This window comes from Lampetra fluviatilis, chromosome 9 (assembly GCF_964198595.1).
Source record: "Lampetra fluviatilis chromosome 9, kcLamFluv1.1, whole genome shotgun sequence".
NCBI classification, from domain to species: domain Eukaryota; kingdom Metazoa; phylum Chordata; class Hyperoartia; order Petromyzontiformes; family Petromyzontidae; genus Lampetra; species Lampetra fluviatilis.
In genome coordinates this window covers 13,403,042-13,430,196 of record NC_136283.1, presented here as the reverse complement: position 1 = coordinate 13,430,196, position 27,155 = coordinate 13,403,042, and the positions used below count along the sequence as shown (strand labels likewise).

Sequence of the window (27,155 nt, the reverse complement as noted above, 5' to 3'; positions counted from 1 at the left end):
TACCCGGCGCAGTAATGGAAGTGGCTCCGTGTGTTTTTTGTCGCTTCATCAACTCCCCCTCCATCCACTACCCTCGCCGTTACGTAACTCAGTGACGGCTACGTCCCCACGGCGCCTGCGCCAGGCTAGGTGCACGTTGAGGCTACCACGTGTAGTGTCGAAGGCTCGCTGCTGGCAAGAGGTCACAGGAACAGACCCGGCAGGTGCCATGGGTTGGCTGACTGAGATGACTGGCAGATGCACCACCAGCTGTACTGTGCACGTGTGTGTGCATCCACTATCACCACCACCACCACCAGCCCCTTCCCTCCCGGCCCCGCTCACGCGCGCCGCCTTCTAGCGGTGCCTCGTATCGGAGCGCCGAGCTCTCGCCAAGCTCCTCGTTGCCTTTTAATTTGGCCACCAGCCCCAGACGCGGCTCCCGGCACCCGTCAGGGGTCACATCAGCGGCGAGCGCGCCCGCCTGGGGCTGGAAAGCCCTGCCACATTAATTAACGTGTGGTGAGGTGAGGCTGTGGTGAGGTGACTCTGTGGTGAGGTGACTCTGTGGTGAGGTGAGGCTGTGGTGAGGTGAGGCTGTGGTGTGGTGGTGGTGGTGTGGTGACTCTGTGGTGACTCTGTGGGGTGGGGGTGGGGGGTGGGGGGGGTGTGGGGGGGGGGGTGTGGGGTGGGGGTGTGGGGTGGGGGTGTGGGGTGGGGGTGTGGGGTGTGGGTTTAGGGTGGGGGTTTAGGGTGGGGTGTGGGATGTGGGGTGGGGGTGTGGGGGTGTGGGGTGGGGGTATAGGATGGGGGTGTAGGGTGGGGGTGTGGGATGTGGGGTGGGGGTGTGGGGTGGGGGGTGGGGGTTTAGGGTGGGGGTTTAGGGTGGGGGTGTGGGATGTGGGTGTAGGGGTGTGAGTTGGTTGGTGACGGTGTGAAGTGTGGGAGCGTGTGGGGTGGGGGTGTGGGAGGTGGGGGCGTGTGGGGGTGTGGGGGCGTGTGGGGGTGGGGCTTGTCGGGAGTGGGGTCAGGGGGCAGCAGCAGGAGCGTTGCGGGGTGAGGGGGGCACGTGACGCGAGGTCGCTGTCCGTGGTGGCCACAAGCCGGGCCCATGGCAGCGGCGGCGGCGGTGGGGGGGAGTTAGACGGGGCTGAGGCTGAATCAGAGCCCCCTCCCCCCATCCTCCCTCGGTGGTAGTGGTGGTAATGATAGCAATGATGATGGTGGTGGTGGTGCTATTGATAACCACGATGAGGATGGTGGTAATAGCCGCGATGATGATGATGATGGCGGTTTTAATAGCGATGGTGGTGGTTGGTCGTGGTGGTGGTAGCGGTAGGCGGCTGGACACAATTCGCTCACGAGCACAGCGAGTGCAGAGCGCGTGCTGCAGCTGTGCTCGTGCACCGCTGCAGCAGGAACCCGTGTATCTTTGTGTTGCCCGCACACAAAAACACACAAAGATCCCCCGTGTAGCCTGTAACAGACTGTTGGGGCAAGTGCTGTTAGCAAGCACCTATGAAGGCCGGCACGGCACACGATGATGTGGGTGGCCAGCACCACGCCCGGCTGTCTTTGTCTCCCTCGTGGCGATGTTTACACACCGCACCAGGTACTCATTTGAGGCTGAGTCGACTTAGGGGAGGCCCAGGACCGGTTCAGATCATCGTCACCGCTGTTGGTCGTGAGCGGGAATCAAAACAGACCAGGTAGCTTCCACACAGTGTTACGCAACCGATGAAAAGATATTGTCGCTCGACTGATTCGGAGTGAGACCTCTGCTGTTAAACTGGAGCCACACTCACACACACACTCACACACACTCACACTCTTACACACACATACAGTCACACACACAGTCACACACTCACACGCAATTTCACACACGGTCACATGCAGCGGTACCTACAGACGCATATCGACACATACAGCGCAGTACATTCACACGGAGTCGCTATTATGCCCACGGCGTTTGCATGCCCTGCAAACGGAGTTGGTTGTGTGTGTCAAAGCAGAAATGTGTACATGTGTAATAAAGCTCGTTGAGGCGACTTCTGGAATTCGTCTTTTATTCAACTTATCTTACAGTTACTCCACGCTACTGCTAGGCAGCGTGAAGGGACAGATATAGAGAGAGTGACGCATTGCCACGTGGCAACTCGGAGCCCCGCTCCCGCGTGGCCTCCCCCCTCTGTTCGTTCCTGTTCTGACCACGTGTCGTTCGTCTCCACCCCTATTTAATACCTGGGTCACGTGGTACGTTTCTGCCAATCCTCGTTAGCCTGCATGGAATGTTCCAGGCTCCCTCGTCATCTCCCGGGACCACGCCCCTGACTCATCTCCCCATTGGCTGTGGCCAAGGCCAGCAGAACCAATCCTCATAGCTGTCATCTTTCCATCACGTCAGGGCCACGCCCCCAGGCTTCCCCCCATTGGCTGTAAACCAGGACCGGCAGAGGCAATCCCTATGACGAGTTGTGATACGTCAGTGAACCGGATATATCCTCATATTACACATGGCAAAGAAGAAACCTGGGTATTTGGTTTTTTTGCCAATTCAGGGTGGAAAACCCAAAGCGAACGTGGTTTTGTTTTCGTGGCAGTGTTCGATGAGCAGGCAGAGACCGTCGCATTCCCACAACGATTAGAACCACCTATGCGCCCGGCCGCCTTTGTGTCCCCAGTACTCCCGTCCTATATGCATGTACGTTGAACCTCTTTCGCACCGTAAGTAGCCAACTGCGCTGATCGGAGCTGCCGTTCACACTCATTAGCTATGTTTAGGTTTTTTGAATATTTTGTTAAGGCTGAGTCGACCTAAGGGAGGTGCAGCGCAAGTTCAGACAGACACAACTTTCCACACTGATGTTGCACCATGGCCTGGAATCGAACTCGGGTCGCCGGGGTCAAAGTGTAGTATGCTAACCACGGCACTACTGCTCCCTACAAAGACAAAGACCCCCCCCCCGCCCCGTATAGCCTCAACAGATTTATGGGATAAGTGCTGTTAGCGAGCACCTATGAAGACCAGCACGCCACACGAGGGTGTGGGTGGCCCGCACCACGCCCGGCCGCCTTTGTCTCCCAAGTGGCGATGTTTACACACCGCACCAGATGCTCATTTGAGTCTAAGTCGACCTAGAGAAGACCCATGGACAGTTCAGATAATTATCGACGATGGTGTTGGCCGTGACCGGGAATCGAACTCGGGTGGCCGGATTTGTAGCGCAGCGCGCTAACCACTGCGCCACCGCACCCCACTCACACGGACGACGCCCCCCCCCCCTGCCCCCCACCTCCCCCGACGAGTCTCGAGATGAGGAGGAGACGGTGTCTGGGCGGCATCGCCAACCTTTGGCGCTCCAACAAACACCACGCGGATTACCGCTCGCTCGATTACTTTGATGATCATCGCGGTTTCATGATACTGACGAACATTGTGAGTTAAGTGGTGGTGGTGATGGTGGTGATTTAAGCCGATTGAATGATGACGATGAAGATTTAAGCTGCGTGATTGGATGATGATTTTAATTGTTGGTGAAGCTGCTTTGTTGTAAATGATTGTGTTGATGGCAATGATTTTTGCTAATGATAATTGAGGCTACCCTGTCAATTGTACTGATGGTGGTGGTGGTGGTGATGGTTATCATGATGGTGGTGGTGATGATGGTAGTGGTGATTATGGTGGTGATGGTGGTGGTAGTGATGATGGTGATCATGATGGTGATCATGATGGTGGTGGTGATGACGATGGTAGTGGTGGTGATGATGGTGATGGTGGTGGAAGTGATGGTGGTGGTGTTAGTGATTGTGATGATGGTGATGACGTAGGTAGTGGTGATGATGATGATGGTGGTGGTGGTGGTGGAAGTGATGATGGTGGTGTTAGTGATTGTGATGATGGTGATGACGTAGGTAGTGGTGATGATGGTGGTGGTGTTGGTGGTGGAAGTGATGGTGGTGGTGTTAGTGATTGTGATGATGGTGATGACGTAGGTAGTGGTGATGGTGATGGTGGTGGTGGTGGTGGAAGTGATGGTGGTGGTATTATTGATTGTGATGATGGTGATGACGTAGGTAGTGGTGATGATGATGGTGGTGGTGGTGGAAGTGATGGTGGTGGTGTTAGTGATTGTGATGATGGTGATGACGTAGGTAGTGGTGATGGTGGTGGTGGTGGTGGAAGTGATGGTGGTGGTGTTAGTGATTGTGATGATGGTGATGACGTAGGTAGTGGTGGTGATGATGGTGGTGGTGGTGGAAGTGATGGTGGTGGTGTTAGTGATTGTGATGATGGTGATGACGTAGGTAGTGGTGATGGTGGTGGTGGTGGTGGAAGTGATGATGGTGGTGTTAGTGATTGTGATGATGGTGATGACGTAGGTAGTGGTGATGATGGTGGTGGTGTTGGTGGTGGAAGTGATGGTGGTGGTGTTAGTGATTGTGATGATGGTGATGACGTAGGTAGTGGTGATGGTGATGGTGGTGGTGGTGGAAGTGATGGTGGTGGTATTATTGATTGTGATGATGGTGATGACGTAGGTAGTGGTGATGATGATGGTGGTGGTGGTGGAAGTGATGGTGGTGGTGTTAGTGATTGTGATGATGGTGATGACGTAGGTAGTGGTGATGGTGGTGGTGGTGGTGGTGGAAGTGATGGTGGTGGTGTTAGTGATTGTGATGATGGTGATGACGTAGGTAGTGGTGGTGATGGTGGTGGTGGAAGTGATGGTGGTGGTGTTAGTGATTGTGATGATGGTGATGACGTAGGTAGTGGTGATGGTGGTGGTGGTGGTGGAAGTGATGGTGGTAGTGTTAGTGATTGTGATGATGGTGATGACGTAGGTAGTGGTGATGGTGATGGTGGTGGTGGAAGTGATGGTGGTGGTGTTAGTGATTGTGATGATGGTGATGACGTAGGTAGTGGTGATGGTGGTGGTGGTGGTGGTGGAAGTGATGGTGGTGGTGTTAGTGATTGTGATGATGGTGATGACGTAGGTAGTGGTGATGGTGGTGGTGGTGGTGGACGTGATGGTGGTGGTGTTAGTGATTGTGATGATGGTGATGACGTAGGTAGTGGTGATGATAATGGTGGTGGTGGTGGTGGAAGTAATGATGGTGGTGTTAGTGATTGTGATGATGGTGATGACGTAGGTAGTGGTGATGATGGTAGTGGTGATGATGGTGGTGGAGGTGATGATGGTGGTGTTAGTGATTGTGATGATGGTGATGACGTAGGTAGTGGTGATGATGGTGATGACGTGCGTGGCTGTTCCGCTGGCGCCGTTATTCGCAGCGTGCGAGGAGCCGCTGACGCGAACCCCGGGGAGGGAGACAGAGGGGGGGCGCAGGGGGGGGCATGGGGGATGTGACAGCACGTGACACTGGTGGGAGATCAGCATCGCCCCCTCCTTCACCTGGCTCCCCTCTCCCGCCCCTCCTCCCCGTAGTCCCTACATCACACCGTCACCACCACCATCACCATCGTGACCACCATCACCACCATCACCACCCCCGCATCGCGTTCATAACAGACTGTTGGGGTAAGTGGCTATGAATGCCGGCACGCTACACGCGGGGGTGGGTGGGAAGCACCACGCCCGACCGCCTTTGTCTCCCCAGCGCTGGTGTTTACACAATAAAGCCGCTACTCATTTCAGGCTGAGCCGACCGGGCAGCGCTGGCGGGTGGCCGGGGGGGAGGTGTCAGAATCGTTTCGGACATTACTCGCCGCTGATGTTGGCCGTGGCCAGACATCGAAAACGCGTCGGCCAGTTGGTATCGCAGCGCGCTGACCACTGCGCCACCGCTCGCTACCGATCAGCGCCGACATCTCCCCCGCGCAGCCGCCGCCTCCTCCTCGAGAGACAGACTGATGGGGGGGGGACAGAGGCGGGCAGGGAGAGAGAGGGGGGGAGACCGCGCGTAGGAGGGGAGGGGAGGAGGCGAGGCGGAGGAGGGAGGGAGATTTCGCGCTCCCGACTCATTTCCAGACACCGAGTCTCACTCGCCCACACGCTCGCAGGAGGAGCTAGGCACCAAGGGGGGGGAGAGCGAGAGAGATGATGCGACGCAGACATGCGCAACGGGGAGACGAGGGCGAGAAAGTGAGAGCGGCAGGTGAAGAGTGAAAGGCGTCTTCAATCGCATCGCCGTGGAGGCTTTGCCGTGAGCGACTTCTGGTGTGGCCGTGAGGAGCGCGGTCTAGCCCGGATCGGCGCGTCAAGCAACGCCACGAGGAAGACGTCCTCTCTAGAGAGAGAGAGAGAGGGCGCGTATAGGGAGAGGGGGCGAGAGACAGAAAGAGAGAGAGAGTCTAAGGGGCAAGACAGCCACTACAGCCCATAGAAAATTTTGTTTTTCTGCGATGGGGTTAAAGCCGGGACGCTCACCGCTGGCTCGCGTGCCCGACGCCAGCTGAAGAGACTCAACACTTGGTGGTGGTGGTGCTGGTGGTGGTGCTGGTGGTGACGAGGCTGGTAGAGGTGGTGATAGCTGAGTGAGTGTGTGGGGAGGGGCGTTATCTCACCCCTCCTCATCCTCCTCTTCTCACCCCCCACCCTCCTCCACGTGTCTCGCCACTCCGCGCGGCTGAGCGGCGGCGCTCGCGAGACGAGGAAAGAGGCGCGCGCGCAGTGGAAGCGGTGAAAGTTTTCACGAGGAACACGCGGGGGGGGGGGGGGCGGCGGAGAGAGGTGAAGGGGGTTGGAGCGAGCGCGTGAAGTGGAGGGTGGCGGAGTTGGGCGGTGAGGACGCGCGCGCCAGCTGAGAGACGAGTGAGAAGATCGGGGAAGATCTCGGTTGAGGAGGAGCCACAGAGAATAGGGAGGCAGAACAAGAGTGAGGCTCTCGAGAAGCGCGCGAGTTGAGAAGCGCGCAGAGCCGCCCGGTGGCAGGCGGTGTGCGTGCGCGTGCGTGCGTGTACATGCGTGCGTGTGTGTGCGTAAGTTGAACTTCTTTCGCACCGTGCGTAGCCAACCGCGCTAATCGGAGGTGCGTCAGACCCCAGGCGCGGTGGTGAGTAGCCGAGGAACGCGACCACCAGCGGAGGGCGAGGAGGAGGAGGAGGGGAACGAGGAGGAGGAGGGGGAGGGGGAGAAGGAGGAGGAGAGGAGAGCGACGGGCGAGGAACGCATCGTGAAGCGACTGTGAAGAGCAGAGGGGCCGGGAAGGCGGCTGGCGACCGGGGCGGCATCAGCATCTCGCACAGCAAGGGGGTGAGCGGGGGGGGGGGGGGTTTAAAGCTCCGACGCGGGCAGAGAGGCGAGGGAGAGTCTAGTGCGGGGTTACGCGCGCGCAATGGAGGGAGAGCCCGGGTCGGGGTGGGAACCCATGCGTTCCGACGCCGCGTGGTCCGAGGTGCTCGGCTCGAGTGACTTCTCCTCCTCATCTGCGTCTTCATCCTCCTCGTCACCGCCAGCCTCCGTCCTGCACGAGGCAGATGCCCCTCTTCATTTTTCTCCCAGCAACCTGAGCTACCTGCCCTTCTACCAGCACTCCCCTCCCGTGGCGGCCACGTTCATCATGGCCTACCTCTTCATCTTCCTGCTCTGCATGATCGGCAACGGCCTCGTGTGCTTCATCGTGCTGCAGAGCCGACGCATGCGGACCGTGACCAACACGTTCATCCTCAACCTGGCCATCAGCGACCTCCTCGTCGGCCTCTTCTGTATGCCCACCACGCTGGTGGACAATCTCATCACCGGTGGGTAACCTTTTTGTCTGCATCAATTGTTGTACGTGTATGGGTGTATGCTGAACTTCTTTCGCACCGTACGTGGCCAATCGTGCTGACTAGGAGATGCCGGGGATGGTGAGGGGGGGGTGGGGAATAAACTAAACACAAAAATAATATTTATTTTTATATATATATATAAATCAGTTGTCAATCTTGATTTAAAATTTGCATAGCTCCAGTGTGGGTGAAAGCGATGGTATGGAGCAGTCAAAATGCTGTATAAGCAGTCTCCACGCCTAAACGAATGTATGGTAAATATTGCTATAAATTCCCACACAATAGACCACTTTGTTGAGCTAGCATTTGTGGCCAACTCGCTTCTGAATAATGAGCGAATGCCTCAGTGGGATTTACGTGGTAGGATAAAAAAAAATGATATATAGTCTAGTTTTATTTGTAGATTTTGTTAAAGTTATTTGATTTTCCTATACTGTACTCCGACCGTGTGTGTTGTACTGTTTGTTGTTGTAACGTTCTGACCCGCCCCTACTGGACATCTGGAAAAAGAGCTTAATAGCTCATCGGATTTCTCCGGTATAAATACACATTATGATTCTGCTGTACTTGTTTTTAGTCCATCAACCAATTGGCTTTCAACGCCAAGAAAACACTGGACCAGGTGTCGACTGAGAAGAAAAAAACGGTCCGTTGTTACTCCGTCCGTTTTTCTGTTTACCCAGGAAAGCCAAAGCATCGCCGAGTCCCAAGACTAATTTGCAGGAGGGTCTTGCCCATGTCTCCGTAGTAGGGGGGGGAGGGATGGCACGATGTTGTTGCTGCGTACGATACAAATTCGGTAAATGTGCGGTGTAATGTTTCCAGCATGTGTATGGGTTTTTATATGTTTTCGTAGCTATGGGGAGAAATCCGAGAACACGGAGGAAACCCACGCCGAACAGGGAGAACTTTACACACTGCAGAGTTTGCTTAGGGGCAAATTCTGCTGGATAATAACAGCAATGCACCGATGAACTCACCTATATTTCTTAATTTGTGATATTTACTGATGTGTGCTTTGACCAATAACGCTCCACAGCAACGCATCATGAGTTTGAAAAGTTCGCGCGTTGGGGTGACGTGTGGGTAGCCCCACCTCTTCCAAGACATCTGTGCGAGGGTGAAAGAGTAGGCCAAAAATACCCTCTAGGAGATCGATCTGTCGAGTCGAGGCCCATCCTCCAGCAGGCGCGCGAGCAAAGCTATTGTGGGTTTGCGCCTTTACATCTTCGCGAAAGACCACGACGACGGCGCTGTCCCTTTCAGCACCACGCGCGGCCGCGTCCGTCTCCCCGTCACGCCGGCGCGTGAACTCGCTCGCACAGCCCCCCCCCCCACGTGCACTCACGCGCTTCCACGCGCACACACGGCACCACGCTGGTGATGGGACCCCCCCCCCACACACCGCCGCCTTTCAGCAGTGTGGAGAAGTATGGTTAAATAGCTAAGCATCCCCTACCCCCCGCCCCCCACCAACCCATCTCTACCGTGACCGACACGGGGAGGGAAGAGTTCTCTCATCCCAACAGTGGGTTAACGCGCGGCTTTAAAGCGTCACTATACTGGGTGCTCGTTTATAGGTCGAGTCGACCCAGAGGAGGCACGGGACAGGTTCAGATGTTCATGCTCGACTGACGTTAGCAGCGGCCGGGTATCGAACGCGGGCCACCGGGGTTCGTGGCGGAGCGCGCTAACCGCTGCGCCACCGCTCCACACGAAAGCCCACGATTAAAAATAAAGCAGCAGCAGCAAGCCACCATTCGGCAACTAGTGGCGGTGACGTCATCGCGGCGCTTTGTGTGCCAGGCTAGGTGCACGTGCGGGAGCCACGTGAAACTCGATGAGACAGAGATGCAGGTTGCTGCGGGTTGACTGCTGTGCCAGGCTAGGTGCAGGAAGACCAAAGGTTGTTAAGTTTTGACTGACCCAGATGCCTGGCAGGCGCACCACCTGTGCTCCCCAGTATGTATGTGCATGCACGTTGAACTTCGTTCGCACCGTACGCAGCCAACCGTGCTAATGGGAGGTGCTACCTTGCCGTGCTCACAGCCGCCCGGCGCTCTGCTCGTTGTGGTGAGCGTCGCTCCTACGACCCCCCGCTATCGCCACTGAGCAGTGGCAGGGAAGCGAATATTTGAACCCAAGAAGACCCCACTATTATCCCCGCCCCCCACGCCACAAATATGTTTGCCCTAATGTACCACCCCCCTCAAAGCCATTAAAAAAGCAATAAGCTTCCAACTATTATATATTTTTTGTAATGTTCCCATTAGACGGAGCATGCGGATTAGGGTACAAACGCAAGCCATCATCATCATCGTGATATCATCATCGTGGTATCATCGCCATCGTTTCATCATGAGCAGAATCGGAGGGCTTGGGCAGTACTCATCGCTGCCAGAGTGGATGACAGCTGATGGATGATATTGTGGCGAGCGGCGGAACGGGCAGCCACAGGCGTGACGACCGCCGTGCAGCGTGGAGTGGCGAGATGGATGGTCACGCCGTGACACCGTCAGGGAAGACGATGATGGTCGTGGCGGCAAGCCTTCGTCCAGCAGTGGATAGTAAATTTGTCTGGGTGACATTGAGTTCACAGTCGTTCCAGAAAGGTCTTTCAACTCAGCCCATCAGCCCTTCGGAGGGGTCGGGGGGGGAGTCGATAAAAGAAACGAGAACCACTTTGTAGAATGTCAACAGTTACCTTCACCTGGATGGATGCACCCCGCCTCGCTCCGCCACCACCGTGGGAGCATGGAATTCCCAGCAGCTGACATTCGCGACGATTTGCCTGCGGGAGCGTTCGGCTCCTCGTGTCGGAGTCCATAAACGTAACATCAACAGCGGCCAAGTTCAATCCACTGCTGGACGGAGACATCTCCCGCCTCCTCCCCTCCCCCCACCACACCACGGATCCCACAGTGTGCGACGAAGTTCCGACCTCCGTTCAGGGGGGGGGGGGTCGCTCCATCTCTCGCGGAGCGGCGCCGTCCGTCTGCGTCGGGGTTAATTTGACGCCTCGGGGTTCAATTGCCCCGACTCCCCCCGGTCTCTCTCGGGACACCAACAACAACAACAACAAAATAATAAAATAAATAACAAACTCGTCCGTCTTGATTGCCTTCTCCTCACTTTGGTTATACAGATTTAGAATTGCTCATTGATTTGCCCTATCGATTCTTTGATTGGTTAATTGGAATCGCCCCCTTTGCGGGATTGCGGCGAGATGAGAGGGGGTCTTGCGCAGCAAGTGAGTTGTTGTTGTTGTTGTTGACCCGCTCTGTGTGGGGGTGGTGGGGGGAGGGGGGGAGGGGTCCTCCGTGCTCTCCCGGCTGCCTTCCCACGTGGTGAAGCAAACACATTACAAAGGGCCTCTTACCAAACATCACATCGCCGCAGGACCCTCTTGAGATAAGAAAATAAGGTATTGAGACTCGGCGAGGCTTCCCTGAATAAATACACGAAGATGACATTGTCGTCATCAACGCCGTGGTCGTTATTTAGCTCATTGTAAACATCATACGTGAGTCCGACGTCGGGAAATAGGTCCCCGATGTTTAATGATGTCTACAGAAAGACTCCTGCTCAGGAGGGTCCTGCACCGCAATGTTTGGCCGCTTCGTTCGTGAGTGATTTGCTTCGTGTCGGGAAACTGAACTGCTTAGAGGAGAGCCACGCTGCAGATTTTGGTTTCGCAAATCTCTACGTGATCCACCAACCCTTGCCTCCAACCCCAGTAGATCGCGCGCGCTCGTCAGCATGCAAATCGATTCGCGCTCGGGCACTTTCTTCATTCACTTTCTCCTTCCTCTGCCCGTCATTACCCACTCACCACCAATGACACAGATCCCCCGTGTAGCCTTAACACACTGTTGGGGCAAGTGCTGTTAGCGAATAGCATCTATGAAGACCGGGACGGTACACGAGGGGGTGGGTGGCCAGCACCACGCCTGGCCGCCTTTGTCTCCCCAACGGCGATGTTAACACACACTGCACCAGGTACTCATTTGAGGCTGAGTCGACCTAGGGGCAGGCGCAGGACCGGGTTCAGATAATCGTCACTGGTGTTGGCCGTGAGCGGGAATCGAACCCGGGTCTCTGGGTTCGTAGCGCAGCGTAGCGCTGACCGCTCCACCACCGCTCCCCTACACATACACACAATGAGAAACGAGCAACACCTCGAACACTCAACCCTCCGCGTCTCTTGATTGATTGAGTGATGTTGCCAGCTGACTCATTAGCGGCTGTGATTAGCGAGGCGAGCGCTGGGACAATGCAAAATATTTCCTCCCTCCCTTGCCCCTCCCTTCCCATTGAGGGGTTGGCCTCCGTTGAGGTCCCAGTATTTGTCAGGAATCGGAGTCAGGGTCAGTGATGTCGGAATATGGCTCGGGCTGTAGAAAGGGTCGGTGCCAGGTCCATAGGCCTGCAGTCGAAATAACCCAACAAACCAACATTATAATCGCGACAATGCTGGGTCTGCCATCGTCTTTGTCAGCATCATCATCATCATTATCGTCATCACGACCTTACACGGCCTCAATTATCACCATCTGCGTTCACAACTGCCTCGATCATCATCATCATCGTCACGTGGGGATTTTTAGTCAATGTCAGCACGCAATTTGGCCATCTCAATCGTCATCATCATCGTGATACATCAATGTCATCATCATTTCATCATCGTGATACACCAACGTCATCATCATCATCATCGTAATACACCAACGTCATCATCACCATCGTGATACAGCAATGTCATCATTGTCATCATCATCGTGATACATCAATGTCATCATCATCATCGTGATACATCCATGTCATCATTGTCATCATCATCATGATACATCAATGTCATCATCATCATCGTGATACATCAATGTCATCATCATCATCGTGATACATCAATGTCATCATTGTCATCATCATCATCATCGTGATACACCAACGTCATCATCATCATCGTGATACATCAATGTCATCATCATCATCGTGATACACCAACGTCATCATCACCATCGTGATACATCAATGTCATCATCATCATCATCGTGATACATCAATGTCATCATCATCATCAAATCGAGCAGCCTCAATGATCATCATAACGATTAGCACGGTTTGGCTACGTACGGTGCGAAAGAAGTTCAACATACATACATCATGAAAGAGGGGAAACTTCAATCATCAGCATCAGCATAATCGGGATACATCACCACCATCATCAGTATGTGCAAATGTGCCAAGTGAATGTATCAGCATCATCATCAGCAGCAGCAGCATCCCTCTATGCCAGTGCTTCTTAACCTGGGCTGCTCGCACCCCCTGGGGGTGTGAGATGCCCCTTCTCGGGGAACGAGACATGCCAGGTTTTTTTTAGAAGGTAAATAATAATAATAATAAAACACATATAAGGCAGGGGCACGTCAGTACAGCTTACTTTCTTTCATCATACCCTGTGTGTGTTTATTAACATTGTAATTTTAATGGAAGGTTTTTACCCTTTTAACTGGTACAAAACTGACACCTTTATTCAAGGCATCATGTTTGCAATGACCACAACACAAGTAGTCAATAAAGCAAACAAAAAGAAGCAACTCTGATAAGGATAACAATATGCACTGTCATTGAAGTTGATTGGCCCACACCCGAGACGGCTTTCTTTAGAGCCTAGTCCCCATTGGTGTGCCTTGAATAAAGGTGTCAGTTTTGTACCAGTTAAAAGGGTAAAAACCTTCCATTATATTTTGCCACTGGTAAAAGAGATCTCATAGTGTACATTGTAATTTTGTTTTACGATTGAAGAGATTCAGAACCACCGCTCTGTGCCAGAGTTGATCAAACCTGTGTAGCCAGCAGACCACTCAGCCGATGCAAAACGTTTCCACGGACCACCCAGCCCAGCCCAGCCCCCCACCTCCCCATCCCTGGTGATAAAACGCATTCGCTTCCCTCTCTAAATGCCAGTAATACAAAGTGATTTAGATTACCGGAATATAACAAAAATAATGTGTGCAGATATAAGGGTTTTTCTAGGGGTGGCATTTAGATATTAGGGTTAGAATAGATTAAACCGGGTACCTTATATGATTTCATTTTTAAATTAAATATCATAAGTAAAATATTAATTGACGACTGAAACAAAAGGTAGAATATATATTGGACCGATCGTCTAAAATAAAGGGGTTTTGGGGTTTTTTTGTTAGATCGCGTAAAAATATAAAGATGTCATATTCTATGGTTCGTTCGGTAAAATCACGTAGATGGAAAAATGTTTTAATAAAAAATAAAAATAAAGTGATTAAAAATATCATGACGTTTCGATCGCAAACACAAGTGGTCGTCGTTACTGATGACGACCGCTTGTGTTGCAATCGAAACGTCGTGTTATTTTTATTCACTTCATTTTTCAATCTACGTGACTTTACCAAAAGAACCATCGAATAAGATTTCCTGCAATCACGAAAGTTTTAAGTCAAAACATAAACACGTCGTTAAATCTGCCATCACCCGACACAGCTAATTAGTCAGGCTTGTCACGTCAACAAAAAACGTTCCAATTAGTTCCTAGTTCAGCACAGCGGCGTGTTGCGAGAATAACCCCGCAACGTTTACAATTCGAGTGCTGCGACGTTGCTCCACGGCGATCAAACCCCGCTTCGTCAGGCGATTCGCCAGAATTGCCTAGCTGCTCAGGAGAGACTTTCCCCCGTCGTACGAATGTGGAATCTCCAACGCTGGCTCGGAATCAACGACACAGACGAACACTGTCCGGTGTTTTTCTGGAGCGTGGAAAAGCCCTCTCCGCCACTCTCCGTCGCCCGGCGAGAAATCTCTCAACGCGCACGCGCAGGACACGCGCGCGCGCGCACACTGTGAGTGACAACGACCGGCTTACTCCTGCACATAATCAATGTCCTCTCTTTATCCAGGAAAGCCGTCCATCGATTCTCGAGGATCTTTCTAAGAAGAATTTCCCTGCCGCGTTGGGCCGTTTGGCCAATTACATTTGACTCCGCGTTTTTGCATCTTCGAGAGAAATCTGAGTACCCAATGGAAACCCCACCACACACAAGTAGCAGGGGATTATAACGTTCCGAAATCTGCACAGATGGGTTCATGACCCCCCCACCCTCTTCCCCGCTCGCTGTGCCATTGTCTCCGAGCCACAGCATGGCCCGGTGGATTTGGAAATTTCACAAATCCTCCTACGTGATTCACCAACCCCTGGTTATTATTGCGGTGTGTTATAACCGTGACACTTCTACACGCCGCGTGCTTCGCGGGCGACGTTAAAGACTCCGTGACGTCATTCTCAAGAGTAGACCATTGCGTAACAGTAAGTCATGCTCCGATTGTGCCAGCATTCAAAGATTACACAGCGAATTCCTCAATGGGGGTCCACGCAGCAGCAGCAGCAATCATCGCCACCTCGTGGCAGACTCACGCCAAGGCCACTCTCGCAAATGAGGCTTCATCCAATTCTCTTGGGACTCCCCACTTGGTTAACCAACAAAATAAACACGAAACTTGAACCGCCTGCTCCATAGCTCTGCGCCGCGGTGGCTAGGAGATGTTAACCATCTCGCCTGGTATGCAGGAGGTCGTGGGTTCGATCCCTGCTGTAAAATTTGTAGTTTGCGCGTTTCCCTCGTGGTCGCGTGGACTTTTCTCCGTGTCCACTGGAGTTTGCCTCTACATTTAGAATCAACATCACGCGTTTAGAGTCTTTTGGCTGCTATGAATTTCCACGCGATAAGCCAACGTCGTTGAGCTATCATTTGTTACAGCCAGGTCGCTTCTGGAAAATAGTTATACATAGCTCAGTGGGCCCTTACCTGGTAAAATAAACAATGGTAGTAATCGTTTTTCCTTCGCCGTTCACACATCCCACTGCCGGCAGCAAAAGCCCCCCCCCCCCCGCAGTTTTCCACTCGTCGCGAACTCTCGCCGCCCTCCGTCCACTGTGCGCTCCTCCAAATCTCCCGCAATCTCAAACCCTCGCGGGCCGCTTCTCTTCTTCCTCCTTCTCCCGTCGGCGGTCCGCGACCAGGCGCCGCGGCGCGATGCCAAACGTCGTGGGACCTCCCAAGGTTACAAACATTTCATTTTATTCGAGAGCGGGGGGGCGGGGGCGGGCGCGGGGGGTGGGGCGGGAGAGGTCACGTGGCACGGCACGGCGCAAACCCCATGACCCTCACATCCGTCGCGTTTCCCTGCTGCCGCCAGCCCACCACGGCTGTTGAATTGTTTGTTAATTTTTGTTGTGGGAGGAGGGAGCCCGGTCTGCGCAGCCCCCCCCCCCCTCCAGTACTAATGACGCTCATTTCTCCGGGAATGACTCCCTGACCTCTGCACAGCCCATCTCGGGGCCCCCCGAATTGCTTTTCCCGCCGGAAAGGTCAAATATTACACAATCAAAGCCGCGCTTTGAGCATCGACCACGCTGAGAATGAGAGAACACGGTCGTCCGTGGCGCAGGTTAATGGCAGCAGCAGCAGCAGCGGAAAAAATCAAACTGAGCCCGAGGTGGCCCTGTAGCTCACGGGGCTCGTAATGGCCGCGTCCGAGACGCTGAGCCGCCGCCAGCACCGCGAGATCCTAAATAAAACGATTAGAAACACTTTTTTATATTTTATTTTACCAGTTAAGGTCCACTGAGCTATGAAGCGCTTTTTCAGAAGCGACCTGGCCACAAGTGATAGCCCAACCAAGAGGCTTATCAAGTGGAAATGCACAGCAGCCAAATCATCTGAACGCGTGATGTTCACTCTAAATGTGGAGTGGGACCCGGAGGACCCGGAGAAAACAGCCACGCGACCACGCGGAGAGAGAGAACACGCAGACTCCAAATATACAGCAGCAGGCGTCTGGGTCGGGATCGCCACAAATTATAGCTCAACGAAGTGGATTATCATGGCAGACAAATATTCTAAATGCACGTCTCTAAATGTGGAGAAAAAACCCGGAGGACCTGGAAAAAAATTCACGCCATCACGGGGAGACCATGCAAACGCCAAATATACAGCCGTCAGGGTCGGGATCTGGATCGAACCCACGACCTCCTCCTGTACACCAGGCGAGGTAGTTAACATCTCGGAACCATGGCACCCTCACCCAATCTCATCGGATCTCACAAGCTAAGTGGGCTCGAGCCTGGTGAGTACTCGGATGGGCGACTGCCTCTTAATGCCAGGTGTCGTACGTATAGGCTTGGGCCCTGAGGTTGCCAGTACAGCAATGGATTATTGAATCTATCTGTAGAGCGCTTTGGGTGTCACCCATTCCCCCTCCCACACACCCCTAACCTCTATTTATGATTTTTCTCCGGAGACTCTGCCAATTTCCTTCCACATGCCAAACATTGATGAATGGAATTGGCCGAACATCCCAATGTAGCAGGACCCGCTCCGAAAAAACACGCTCAAGATTCATTGAGGATTTCCTGGATAAATAAATGGCATTGTTATTACCGTTGGCCACATCAGATATACAAACAGGTTGAGATCCTGGCTTCACGCCCGGGAGGTTTCCGTGTCTCTCCGCGTTCCTTGCCACGGCTTAGACGTAGAGGCAGCGCTGTAGTTACCCACGCTTCAACCGAACCCTTAGCGCTGTGGTTGAGCAAATGGCCTCTGCCTGACCCCTCTCATGATGGTTCAAAGTGAAAGCCTGTGCACTAAAATTTATAATTTCATTTACGTGCTGATTGTGAACCACCGCCTTGGCAAATTACTGATTAACAAAACAAATGCAACACTTTCGTAAATATTAACACTGTGGCGCCAAAAGGAAATATATATAAGGCGACGTTTCGGGTAATGGCCCTTCTTCATAGCACGTAGAAAGGCTTTACCTCTTTGTCCTCTCTATGTATTGTGAAAGACCATTTCACCTGTTACATACTATTACTTTGAAGGCCACATGTTGTTGACACGTGTTGACATTTTGAAAATTTCATTCTAAATAAATGGCATTGTTATTACATTCGGCCACATCAGATAAACACAAAATTTAGTCACCGCGGTTGAGATCCTGGCATTTTAAAATTTTCATTTTAAAAATTAAATGGAATTGTTTTTCTACGTATTTTGTTTACATATCCCTGTTCTCTTGTCACGTGTCAATCAAAAGCCGCGGGTGACTCGAGAAGTAGTTCTGTAGTGTTATCTTCCAGCGCCATCCCCTGGCACCGTGCAATCTCTCCACGTCGGCCCGCTTGCCAGTAAAGTGCGATCGCATTCATTAAAGAGCGTTTAGGAAATCAATGTGTAGCACACAAAGATTGCGCCTCATTTACGAGACGTATCCCACTCAATATCGCCATGCGTGAACGCCTTTCCACCTCCCTGCAAGTCCCTACACGGGGAGGGAGTGGTGGTGCAGTGGTTACTACACAGGGAGTGGTGGTGCAGTGGTTACTACACAGGGAGTGGTGGTGCAGTGGTTACTACACGGGGAGGGAGTGGTGGTGCAGTGGTTACTACACAGGGAGTGGTGGTGCAGTGGTTACCACACGGGGAGTGGTGGTGCAGTGGTTACTACACAGGGAGTGGTGGTGCAGTGGTTACCACACAGGGAGTGGTGGTGCAGTGGTGGTGCAGTGGTTACTACACGGGGAGTGGTGGTGCAGTGGTTACTACACGGGGAGTGGTGGTGCAGTGGTTACTACACGGGGAGTGGTGGTGCAGTGGTTACCACACGGGGAGTGGTGGTGCAGTGGTTACTACACGGGGAGTGGTGGTGCAGTGGTTACTACACGGGGAGTGGTGGTGTAGTGGTTACTACACAGGGAGTGGTGGTGCAGTGGTTACTACACAGGGAGTGGTGGTGCAGTGGTTACCACACGGGGAGTGGTGGTGCAGTGGTTACTACACAGGGAGTGGTGGTGCAGTGGTTACCACACGGGGAGTGGTGGTGCAGTGGTTACTACACAGGGAGTGGTGGTGCAGTGGTTACCACACAGGGAGTGGTGGTGCAGTGGTTACTACACGGGGAGTGGTGGTGCAGTGGTTACTATACGGGGAGTGGTGGTGCAGTGGTTACTACACAGGGAGTGGTGGTGCAGTGGTTACTACACGGGGAGTGGTGGTGCAGTGGTTACTACACGGGGAGTGGTGGTGCAGTGGTTACTACACGGTGAGTGGTGGTGCAGTGGTTACCACACGGGGAGTGGTGGTGCAGTGGTTACTACACGGGGAGTGGTGGTGCAGTGGTTACTACACAGGGAATGGTGGTGCAGTGGTTACTACACAGGGAGTGGTGGTGCAGTGGTTACCACACGGGGAGGGAGTGGTGGTGCAGTGGTTACTACACGGGGAGTGGTGGTGCAGTGTTACTACACAGGGAGTGGTGGTGCAGTGGTTACTACACGGGGAGGGAGTGGTGGTGCTGTGGTTACTACAAAGGGAGTGGCGGTGCAGTGGTTACTACACAGGGAGTGGTGGTGCAGTGGTTACTACACGGGGAGTGGTGGTGCAGTGGTTACTACACAGGGAGTGGTGGTGCAGTAGTTACTACACAGGGAGTGGTGGTGCAGTGGTTACCACACGGGGAGGGAGTGGTGGTGCAGTGGTTACTACACAGGGAGTGGTGGTGCAGTGGTTACTACACAGGGAGTGGTGGTGCAGTGGTTACTACACAGAGAGTGGTGGTGCAGTGGTTACTACACAGAGAGTGGTAGTGCAGTGGTTACTACACAGGGAGTGGTGGTGCAGTGGTTACCACACAGGGAGTGGTAGTGCAGTGGTTACCACACAGGGAGTGGTGGTGCAGTGGTTACTACACAGGGAGTGGTGGTGCAGTGGTTACTACACAGGGAGTGGTGGTGCAGTGGTTACTACACGGGGAGTGGTGGTGCAGTGGTTACCACACAGGGAGTGGTGGTGCAGTGGTTACCACACAGGGAGTGGTGGTGCAGTGGTTACTACACAGGGAGTGGTGGTGCAGTGGTTACCACACAGGGAGTGGTGGTGCAGTGGTTACTACACAGGGAGTGGTGGTGCAGTGGTTACTACACGGGGAGTGGTGGTGCAGTGGTTACTACACAGGGAATGGTGGTGCAGTGGTTACCACACAGGGAGTGGTGGTGCAGTGGTTACCACACAGGGAGTGGTGGTGCAGTGGTTACTACACAGGGAGTGGTGGTGCAGTGGTTACTACACGGGGAGTGGTGGTGCAGTGGTTACTACACAGGGAGTGGTGGTGCAGTGGTTACTACACAGGGAGTGGTGGTGCAGTGGTTACTACACGGGGAGTGGTGGTGCAGTGGTTACTACACAGGGAGTGGTGGTGCAGTGGTTACTACACAGGGAGTGGTGGTGCAGTGGTTACTACACAGGGAGTGGTGGTGCAGTGGTTACTACACGGGGAGTGGTGGTGCAGTGGTTACTACACAGGGAATGGTGGTGCAGTGGTTACCACACAGGGAGTGGTGGTGCAGTGGTTACCACACAGGGAGTGGTGGTGCAGTGGTTACTACACAAGGAGTGGTGGTGCAGTGGTTACTACACAGGGAGTGGTGGTGCAGTGGTTACTACACAGGGAGTGGTGGTGCAGTGGTTACCACACGGGGTGGGAGTGGTGGCGCAGTGGTTTCGCACTGCACTGCGCTGCGCTACGAACCTGGCACGCGCGTGCGCTGAGTTAAAATTCCCGGCCCACGGCTAACATCAGTGGCAAGGGATTCACGGTGCGTGGTGCGTGTTCAACCGGTCCTCCTCGCCACCCAACCCTTCATCAAACAGCTTTAACTGCAGCGTGGTGAAGTATGGTCACAACTCCCCCCCCCACCTACACGGTTGTGGGAGGGGGTAGAGGTTTTCGCCCAGAAGATTGGGCTGTATATAAAAACGCACAAGTAGATAATATATCATTTTAAACATTCATAAGACGAGGGGGGCGCAAATTACTTATTCAACAAGTCTAATCGTTTATCATAATTAGGGCGCCGCTATGCAAGAGCTCCCACATGGAAATTAAATCGCCTCCTGACAACACCACCACCACCACCACGATGTCACTACCACACAGCCACCACCACCACCACGATGCCACCACCACCACGATGCCACCACCACCACGATGCCATTACCACCACCATGTCAACATCACGATGCCACCACCCCCACGATGCCACCACCACGATGACATTACTACAATGCCACCATCACCACGATGCCACCACAATTCCGCCACCAACGATGCCATCACAGCAATGCCACCACGATGTCGCCACGATGCCGGTGGAGCCCATTCCGACCCCAATTGGCGACCCAAATTAAGCAAAAGGGGCTTGGGAGTGTGGCGGGGGTGGGGTGTTGGGGGCGGGGGGGAAGGGGTGGGGGCTTGAGTCTCGTTCTGAGCCCACAAAGATTGCCCCCCCCCCCCCCTTGCAGACTAGCGACAGCTGTAGATAGAACATGACCATCCATTGATCGGGCTACTGAGAAGCCCTCCACCCGGTGGAAGCGGTGGAGGGGGGGATGGGCCCCCTCCTGCCGCCTCCCGCTGCTGGCGCGATTATCTCACCCGCACCCCCGCCCCTCGCACCCCCCACACTCACCCCCCACACTCACCCCCCACCCCGCCCCGCCCCCCTCTCGCTCCACAGCTCCTTTCTAAAATAAAAAAGCACGTGGGCCCTGGCATTTGCCGAGGAAATCGCGAAAAGCGGCAGCTCTGATTGGGCTCTCCACCCTCTCTCACAATCTTACACACAAACACTCACCCCTCACCACACTCTCTCACACTCTCTCACACTCTCACGCACAAACACTCACCCCTCACTGAGAGCCTCACCACACTATCTCACACACAAACACTCACCACTCACCACACTCTCTCACACTCTCACAATCTTATAAACACTCACCCCTCACTGAGAGCCTCACCACACTCTCTCACACTCTCACACACAAATACTCACCCCTCACCACAACACTCACCACACTCTCTCACACTCTCACACAAACACTCACCCCTCACCACACTCTCTCACACTCTCTCACACTCTTACACACAAACACTCACCCCTCACTGAGAGCCTCACCACACTCTCTCACACTCTCACACAAACACTCACCCCTCACCACACTCTCTCACACTCTCTCACACTCTCACACACAAACACTCACCCCTCACTGAAAGCCTCACCACACTCTCTCACACTCTCACACACAAACACTCACCCCTCACCACAACACTCACCACACTCTCTCACACTCACACACAAACACTCACCCCTCACCACAACACTCACCACACTCTCTCACACACACAAACTCACCCCTCACCACAACACTCACCACACTCTCTCACACTCTCACACACAAACACTCACCCCTCACCACACTTTCTCACACTCTCACACACACACTCACCCCTCACCACCCTCTCTCACAATCTTACACACAAACACTCACCCCTCACCACACTCTCTCACACTCTCACACATAAACACTCACCCCTCACTGAAAGCCTCACCACACTCTCTCACACACAAACACTCACCCCTCACTGACAGCCTCACAACACACCACGCACCACACCGCACACCACGCCACACATTGCACACCACACCACACCACGCACCACACTGCACGCCACACATTGCAAACCACACCGCACACCACACCACACATTGCACACTACACTACACCCCACACCACACATTGCACACCACACACCACACCGCACACCGAACCGCACACCGCACACCACACCATACATCTCTCCACGCACGACGACACACACGAATACCAAAAACTACACCACCGCACTCCACCACACCACACATCACACCACACATCACACCACACCACACATAACACCACAGAACTTCTCCCCAGCCACTTCTCCCTCTTGACCAGGGGTTCGGCAAACCAAAATAACAAGAAGAAACATTTTATTCGAATCCTGTACAAAAAAACGCAATCTTTTAAGAGCCGCAATGCATTGTGGTGAATATAAGACGGTGGTGCTTAATAAATACTGTCACGAAACAGCCGCGTGCTGCCCCATGGTGAACTGGACTTCCATGGTAAATTGGATTTCCTTGTTGAACTGGACTTCCATGGTGAATTGGACTTCCATGTTGAACTGGACTTCCATGGTAAATTGGACTTCCATGGTGAACTGGACTTCCATGGTAAACTGGACTTCCATGGTAAACTGGACTTCCATGGTGAACTGGACTCCCTTGGTAAACTGGACTTCCATAGTGAACAGGACTCCCATGGTCAGGGGTCGGCCACCAAAATAACAAGAAGACCCATTTCTTTTCTAATTTCAAGAGCCGCACCGCAGACCTTAAAGAGCCACCCCACGCGGCTCCAGAGCCGCGGGTTGCCGACCCCTGCTCTCGACGTCTTCCCCGTGGCCTTCCCTTCTCCATTAGCGTCTCCTCAAAGATGTCCACATCTCCCACCCACCCCACCCACCCCCATCCCATCTCCCACTCACCCCCATCCCATCTCCCACTCACCCCCATCCCATCTCCCACCCACCCCACCCACCCCCATCCCATCTCCCACTCACCCCCATCCCATCCACCACTCACCCCCATCCCATCTCCCACTCACCCCCATCCCATCCACCACTCACCCCCATCCCATCTCCCACTCACCCCCATCCCATCTCCCACCAAACCCCAGATCGTCCCCACCCCCCCCCTCTCCCAGACTCCGCACCATTGCCCCACACTTCATCATCTGGCCCAGCAGCGCGATATTGGGACGGTGACCCCGAACATTTGCCACCTCAGCGCGCTTCCTGGATCCCCCTCCCCCGCCCCCTCGTTACAGGGGGTTGTGTCGTGGTTAACGAGGCCACGCCGGAGGGAGTGTGTGGGGGGAGTCTCGCTACCAGGGTGGAGATAAGGGGGGGGGCGGGTGGAGTGGGTGTGGGAGGGGTGTTAACTGTCCATCACTAAGCCGAGATAACACTATGGGACAATAATGCAATGCATAAACGAGGGTCCTGCCACGTTGAGATGTATGGCCGTGAATTCCTCGAATTGCTCGAAGGATGAGCGTTTGGCTTCGGTGTGGTGGGGGGGTGACACCCAGCATCTCAGACTCATCAGAATCTGTATTTATACGGGAGGAATCCGATGAGCTATAAATCTCTTTTTCACAGATGTCCTCCCAGCCCCACACGACGTCTGCCGTCCCTAAGGGGGGCCCCGGGGCAAATCACACCGTGTGGACCCCCCCCCCCATCTCGAACGCCTTCAAACTAAACTGGAAGAAGTGTTGCATCTGACACCGGGGGCGCGAGGCCCCTTCCCTCCCCCCCATATTGTGGGGCCCGGGGCAGTCGCCCCGATTCGCCGAGTTACCCTCGGAGACGGCTCTGCCTTTGCCCGTGACCCGTGCGACACCTGGCCAGGTGCGTCGTGGTCGTGTTCTGCTTCTTCTGAGCCGAAACTACGGCGCCCAGAGAAGGAGCAACAACAACAACAACAACAAAAAACCCACCACGCACACGAGGGGGGGGGATAAACATTGAAAGCCCCACACAGATTTAGTTGATATGACCCGCTTGCTGTACTACTTTGCCTTATTCTGTCCAACCTTGCAGGCCAGCGGGTTTTGGGGTTTCACAAATCTCTACGCGAGCCACCAACCCTTGTCTCCATCAAAAATCGGCGACTTGAACCGCCGGTAACCCCTGACCTGTCCCCTCTCTCCACACCTGGTGCCAGGGTGGCCCTTCGGGCGCGTCACGTGCAAGATGAGCGGCCTGGTGCAGGGGACGTCCGTCGCTGCATCCGTGTTCACGCTGGTGGCCATCGCCGTCGACAGGTGCCCATCGCCGCTCACCCCCCTACACCCCCGCACGTACATGGTACATTCCGCCCCACCCTCCCCCCCGCCTAGTCCCATGTAATATTCTTCCAACCCCCCTCACCCCGCCACATGCATGGTACATTCCACCAACTCCCCCCGCCCTGCCACATACATGGTACATTCCACTCCCACCCCCTCACATGCATGGTACATTCCACCAACTCCTCCCACCCCGCTACATATATGGTAGATTCCACCCCCACCCCCACCCCCGCCCGCTCTGTCACATACATGGTACATTCCACCAACCCCCCGCCCCGCCGCATACATGGTACACCCCCCACCTCCATGTAAAAACCAATAACTCACTCACCTCTCCACGCTCTCTTCAGACACGATGCCTCCCTCTTCTTGCGCACTCTCCACTCGTCTCCTCCACATCCCTCTCGCTCAGTCACTGCCCCGTTGTCATCCGCTCCTCCGTCCGTAGCCAGTCGCCATGGCAACGGATCAAAGTGCCGCATTCCAAGAGGAATAAGCGGGCACGCGAATTAAACCAGGATTTGATTCACAGACATGTGTTTGGGTTGTTTTTTTCTTAATCTTCGCGTGGTTAATGTGATCACACACTCGGCCACATCAACACTCATTACGCCACGCCACCACTCGCCGCGTAACCCTCCCTCCACTCGCTCGACCCCATCATCTTCACCCCATGACCCTCACCCTCTGTCCCTCGCCCTCACCACAATCCACCATCGACCCCGCGCTTCTCTCGCACTCCCACCATCACAACCGCCCTCGCCCTACGACTCTCTCACCACGACCACGTGCCATCCCACCACCCCTCTCGTACCCCATCAGGTTCCGCTGCATCGTGTACCCCTTCAAGCCGAAGCTGAACATCGCCAAGGCGGTGCTGACCATCGCGCTCATCTGGGTGCTGGCCGTGTGCATCATGTGCCCCTCGGCGGTGATGCTCACCGTGACCGAGAACAGCGAGCACGTGATGGTCTACGGCGAGGGGCTCGTGAACGACACCGCGCCCCTCTACGCCTGCTGGGAGGCGTGGCCCGACGGCCCCATGCACCGCGTCTACACCACGGTGCTGTTCGCCAACATCTACCTGGCGCCGCTCACGCTTATCGTCGTCGTGTACGCGCGCATCGGCGTCAAGCTCTGCGCCTCGTCGGGTCTGCGCGGCGAGAGCCGCTCGGCGGCGCGGCCCTGCCCGGCCGCCACCTCGGGGGCCGGGCAGTCGACGTCGACGGCAGGGGAAGGAGGGGGATGTGGAGGAGGTGGAGGAGGTGGAGGAGGAGGTGGAGGAGGTGCGACAGAGAACCGCAGCGTGGTGTCCAAGAAGAAGGTGAAGGTCATCAAGATGCTGATCATCGTGGCGCTGCTCTTCATGCTGTCGTGGCTGCCGCTGTGGACGCTGATGATGCTGCTCGACTACGGGCGGCTGGACGAGGAGCAGGTGCGCTTCGTCAACATCTACCTCTTCCCCTTCGCGCACTGGTTCGCCTTCTTCAACAGCAGCGTCAACCCCATCATCTACGGATACTTCAACGAGAATTTCCGCCGCGGCTTCCAGGCGGCCTTCAAGCTGCAGCTGTGCTCGGCCCAGATGGACCACCACCACCACCAGCACCCCGACGCCTACTCGGAGCGCCTCCGCTGCGGCGGCGGCGCCTCCGCCACCACCGCGGCCGCCGCGGCCGCCACCGCCGCCGTGGCCACCGCGGCCGCCGTGGCCGCCGCGGCGGCTGGCGCGGTGCCGCACGCCGGGCACCGCAGGAGCCGCCTGGTGCCGCTGCGCGTGAGCGAGTCGTGCACGCTCGTGTCCGCGGCTGACACGAGAGCGGCGCCGCCGCGAGCCACGGCCGAGGCGTGGACGTGCGTGGACGAGGCGGCATCGCCGCACTGCCTCAACGGGCTCCCGGCGCTCTCCGAGGAGGAGAGGCCGGGCGGCGTGGCGGGCACCTCCAGCTCCAACTCAAACTCGCGCGAGTCCTAGGTGGTGGCGGTGGTGGTGGTGGCAATCCACACCGTTTTACCCACGTGGTCTTGCACGGGGAAATTGAGTTTACAGGTCCACACGGCGTACGGCCGTTTCAGTGCGGACAACAGTGACACACATTGTCGAGTTGTTCGTGTTTCTTCCCTTGTGATGGGACTTTGTAGGATGAACGTTCAGATTTAGGAGGGCACGGGGTGACCAATAAGGTCTGAATTGGTCTGTAATAAGGTAGGGCACTGATAAGGGGTTGGCAGGAATATGGTGGCTGGCGGTGGTGGTGGTGGTGCATCTGCCAGTCATCTCGAGTCAGTCAACCCCATGGCACCTGGGTCTGGTCCGTGACCTGCCTGCAGCGAGCATTCGACACTTCACTTTGGCCTCAAAGTGCACATGGCCTGGAACAGGCACCGTGATAACATCACCGTCACTTAGTGGCGCATGGCGGGTATTGGTTTTATTGGTTGTGGTGGTAGTGGTGGTGGCGGGTTTTTTTTATGGGGGAGGGGGGCGAGGTTGTTGCAGGTGACCCGGGGCTGAAAGCGTCGTCCGACTCACGACGCAACTCATCAGTAATCAGATTATTTCTTTTCCCAGATGTCCAAAACGTTACAATGATACAACAAAAACACGA

At 54.7% G+C, this 27,155-nt stretch overlaps 1 protein-coding gene across 1 annotated transcript; it reads left to right on the top strand.

Annotated features, from left to right (window-relative positions):
- The first annotated feature begins 7,238 nt into the window (after nt 1-7,238).
- Nucleotides 7,239-26,621, top strand: LOC144934080 (neuropeptide FF receptor 1-like). The gene is made up of 3 exons (XM_078859452.1): nt 7,239-7,684; nt 24,420-24,519; nt 25,369-26,621. Exons 1-3 carry the CDS (start codon nt 7,279-7,281, stop codon nt 26,519-26,521), a joined length of 1,659 nt encoding a protein of 552 aa, XP_078715578.1. The 5' UTR covers nt 7,239-7,278; the 3' UTR covers nt 26,522-26,621.
- Nucleotides 26,622-27,155: the final 534 nt, after the last annotated feature.

Bases quoted from the DNA above. Each gene is read 5' to 3' on its own strand.
- LOC144934080 (XM_078859452.1), top strand. From the start codon at position 7,279: ATGGAGGGAGAGCCCGGGTCGGGGTGGGAACCCATGCGTTCCGACGCC. The intron at 7,685-24,419 runs GTGGGTAACCTT...ACCTGGTGCCAG, and splicing joins GGTGGACAATCTCATCACCG to GGTGGCCCTTCGGGCGCGTC. The intron at 24,520-25,368 runs GTGCCCATCGCC...GTACCCCATCAG, and splicing joins GTGGCCATCGCCGTCGACAG to GTTCCGCTGCATCGTGTACC.